We start from the raw sequence: 3,733 nt of genomic DNA, 5'->3' as shown, positions 1-3,733 counted from the left end.
GTAGAGTACCCGCCAAGGTCTCGTGTCCGTACCTGCGACATCACACAGATACACACAAACACACAGACAAACACAGGGGATGATGGGGTACAAGGAGAGGAAGGAATTCAAGGAAGGGGGAAGAGGGAGAGGAAGGGCACTTCAGACAACGTGCAGGCAAATTCTGCTTTCAACTGACAGGCGTTCTTTAAAAATGATAATTTCTCACATTCACACAGCTGCCTCGAACACAACGTTACCCCAAGTGAAAGAACAGCTTTTGACACTTTTTATAGAAGAAAAAGAATCTGTCCTGAAGCTGCTGTTGCTGAATGATTTTACAGCTGAATTAATCGTGCATTTTATGGACTACAGCCGACTGACTGCATGCTCGAGTTCTTGTCAATGTAAATTAGTGTCAACATGGAGCAGGTGCAAAAGGCAGTAAGTCCAAGGAGAAAAAAAAAACAAATAAACAAAAAAGAAGAGATTGGTGGTTCTGGCAAGAAATGCATATACTTCACATTTATGAGGACAAAATTGAGGAATTGAAGAGAAAAGAAGGAATAAGTAAGATGCGTAAGTAAGATGAGCATATATTCAATTTTAAATTAAGTAATCAAAGGCTCTCTAACATGCTGAAGTATAATTTGCAGGTTGTTAGATGAAGGCATGCGTGGCTCAAGAACTGCTATCATTACACACAACATGGTGTCATCGCTGGTATCTGACTGATTTATGTGGAAAAGGTGCTCAGCTGTTCGGGGTCGCTTGCTGAAAATGATCCATTTATATTTTTCATTTTCTTGCATGCCTGCAGCATTTTGACACCATGCATATATTAGAATTACAGTTACTGACCCACAAAACATGACACAAGTAGTGTATAGCAAGCCCCGTTGGCTTCATATATCTGAAGCAGGACCATGATTTATTTATGCTCTGCTTGGATTAAGAGAAAATGTTCCCTCTTGGTGTTAATACTGTTATGAGGCATGACATAAACTGCCATGACGTGCATGTGCATATGTCATGGCAGGCGTCTCCACATTCACAGCCTGAATGTACCAGTGATCACACAGTAGGTAAAAGTAACACACGCACACAAACACACGCACACACTTACCTTGCCCTGTTTGATGACCCTCTTGACAGCATCTGACACCATTTGGGAGTGATATTCCAGGCTGCAGCACAACACAGTGACAATTAAGAGGTGGCCAGAGCTGTCTTGTACACATGTTTTCTAAACACCGTTTCCTAAAGGGCAGGGAAGAGGGGGGCAGTGTTCTTACTACAGGACCTAAGAGGTTGACTCACTTGAGGTGCCTGAGCATGTTAGCAGCACTGAGCAGCATGGCTGTGGGGTTGGCGATGTTCCTTCCTACAGCTTGTGCAAAGGGGTGGCGTGCACCCTGAAAGAAAAAAAAGAGAGAGAGAGGGGGCCCAAGAATGATACTGCGGCATTGTTGAATAATCAAGAGTAATACCTATCTAAAACTAACTAACTCTAAACAGAGGAACAGGAATAAAACCAGAGAACTGCTGACTGGATAAACAGATGCAATACAAATAAAAACAGTGGAAAAGGTCAGTGGAAACTCACAGTCTCAAACACAGCATACTCTGCACTGTAGCTTTCCCCAGGAACAACTCCCGCGCCTCCAACCAGCCCTGCTGCCAAGTTGTCGATAATGTTACCATACAGGTTGGGCATTACCAGCACATCAAACTGGTATGGGTTCTGGACCAGCTGCAGTAAAGTAACACAGACAATGATGTTTTAACACAAGAAATGGAAAAGTCAACCTAAAACCTAAACAGCAAATCATTAATTAATTAAGACAGGAGAGTGAGCAGTGAGGCTGTATATACCTGCATGCAACAGTTATCAATGATTATGGTCTCATATTTGATTTTGGGGTAGAACTCTGCTATCTCCGCACAGCTCTGCAGAAACAGGCCATCAGCTAATTTCCTGTAATAAGAGAGAAGATGAAGACCAGTGTTACTGGAACTGTAATGCAAATCATCAACCAAATTAACACTATTTAATTAATTAATTAATTTATTAATAGGAGAGAAAAAATATATTTTTTCTATTTTCTTACATGATGTTTGCCTTGTGAACAGCGGTGACCTTGTTTCGCCCCTTCTTGGTGGCATAATCGAAGGCGAACTTGGCGATGCGCCGTGACTTCTCTCTGGTGATGATCTTTAAACATTCGATCACACCCGTCACACTCTACAGAGAAAGAGGAGGGTACATACATTTTAATACAGCCATTCTTATTTAGACTAACATCCACATTGCAAGAGAATGAAAACATCCCAACAACAGCTAGAGAGTCATTATATGAGAAGCAATAAATGTTTGGTCCCCCCTATGAGTGAGATGTGGTTCAAAAGAAAAACCTTAATTAAAAGGCTCACGCACAAACACAATGCATCATCTCGGTACCTTTGTCAGGGTGATTCATCTTTGTTTTGATACCCGGTTCAATGCTGGCCAAATCTCTGCCTGTTCAAGGGAAATCTCCCTCTTCAAAGAAAGAACCCTATCCTTTTCATGTGGTTTTAAAACCGCTGTTCAGCCTCTATGACTGCAGTGAGGAGGAGTGTTGTTTACCTCGTGCTCCAGGGAGCTGTACTCCCCCTCGGTCTGTTCGCGGATGATGACCAGGTCCAGGTTGTTGTGGCGAGTGCTGTAGCCCGGCAGGCTGTTCACATGAACCACGTTAGCAAACAAGTCCAGTTTGCGCCTGTGGAACGGATAGGGGAGATAGAGTTATTTAAAAAAACACACACATAAAATGCACAAATAAAAAAAACACAACTTGTTTTCCGGGTTTACCTCAGTCTCATCTCATATGAGGCCAGCTCTCCTTTGAACTCCATGGGTGTGTGAATCTTTCCTGGAAACCAAGCATGTCACAAACACATGTGTTAGGTCTATTTCATTCTCTTTAAAACCTCATAATGTATTTCTGCCTTTTAAATAACTCACATTTTGTTGTTATTAAAAAGAAAGTAAACTAAAGCACTACATAAAATAAATGTATTATCATTGTTATGATTATTTTTATTAACTATGAGGGGAGACCAAAGAAGACCAGTGAAGCTACCTTTCATGGCCACTTTGTTGTTCTTCATAGAGGTTAACACTTGTTCCAGCTTCTCCTCACTGGCCATGTTCTGTACCTCGCTCAGGTGAAACTCCTCAAATTCTACCGGGACATCTCCTGCCTGGAGACGAGACAAAAACAAGTCAAGGAATGAAAAACAAATACAGGACAGCATATATTAAAGCTGAATAAGCACAAAGTGAAGCAAGAGTGAGACAAAGATGAAATGTGAAACATAAAAATAATACGAGATACTCTGTTTTTTGTATTTTCTTCCACTATAAAATCTACCTTGAACACTTCCTTGACAGCAGTCATCAGCTCAGGTCCGACTCCATCCCCAGGCACCATCGTGACCTTGAAGATAGCATCAGCGCGGGCTGGTGGGGCTTCTGGGCTACAGAGACCAGCAGACACACTCAGTGGTCGAGAGGCCAGCTGCTGCCACCGGGGGCTGCTCAGGCCCTGAGGATGGTAAAGAAGACAGTCACAACAAGCACAACATGATAAACCATGAGACGACATACTTTTGTGCCACATCGTAGTTGTTACCCCCTTTAATATTCCCGGGTGTAATAATGATTATGGAGCTATTATTGTAGCAAAACTATTTACAAACGTGAGGAATC

At 42.2% G+C, this 3,733-nt stretch overlaps 1 protein-coding gene across 2 annotated transcripts in view; it reads right to left on the bottom strand.

Moving 5' to 3' along the window:
- Positions 1-3,733, bottom strand: part of idh3b (isocitrate dehydrogenase (NAD(+)) 3 non-catalytic subunit beta) — an 8,303-nt gene that overhangs the window by 2,323 nt on the left and 2,247 nt on the right. For both annotated transcript variants that reach the window (XM_035662231.1, XM_035662230.1), the window contains exons 2-10: positions 3,396-3,569; positions 3,105-3,225; positions 2,834-2,894; positions 2,609-2,741; positions 2,091-2,224; positions 1,855-1,957; positions 1,586-1,732; positions 1,300-1,394; positions 1,106-1,166 (exon numbers count right to left, since the gene is read on the bottom strand). In XM_035662231.1, the coding sequence (XP_035518124.1) occupies positions 1,106-1,166; positions 1,300-1,394; positions 1,586-1,732; positions 1,855-1,957; positions 2,091-2,224; positions 2,609-2,741; positions 2,834-2,894; positions 3,105-3,225; positions 3,396-3,569 (1,029 nt within the window). The remainder of the gene's footprint in view (positions 1-1,105; positions 1,167-1,299; positions 1,395-1,585; positions 1,733-1,854; positions 1,958-2,090; positions 2,225-2,608; positions 2,742-2,833; positions 2,895-3,104; positions 3,226-3,395; positions 3,570-3,733) is intronic.

The sequence above is a fragment of the Morone saxatilis genome, unplaced genomic scaffold (genome assembly GCF_004916995.1).
Source record: "Morone saxatilis isolate NCDOM2014 unplaced genomic scaffold, NCSU_SB_2.0 Contig18, whole genome shotgun sequence".
NCBI lineage: Eukaryota > Metazoa > Chordata > Actinopteri > Moronidae > Morone > Morone saxatilis.
Note: the sequence above shows the minus strand (reverse complement) of the source record. Positions and strands in the feature narration are given on the sequence as shown.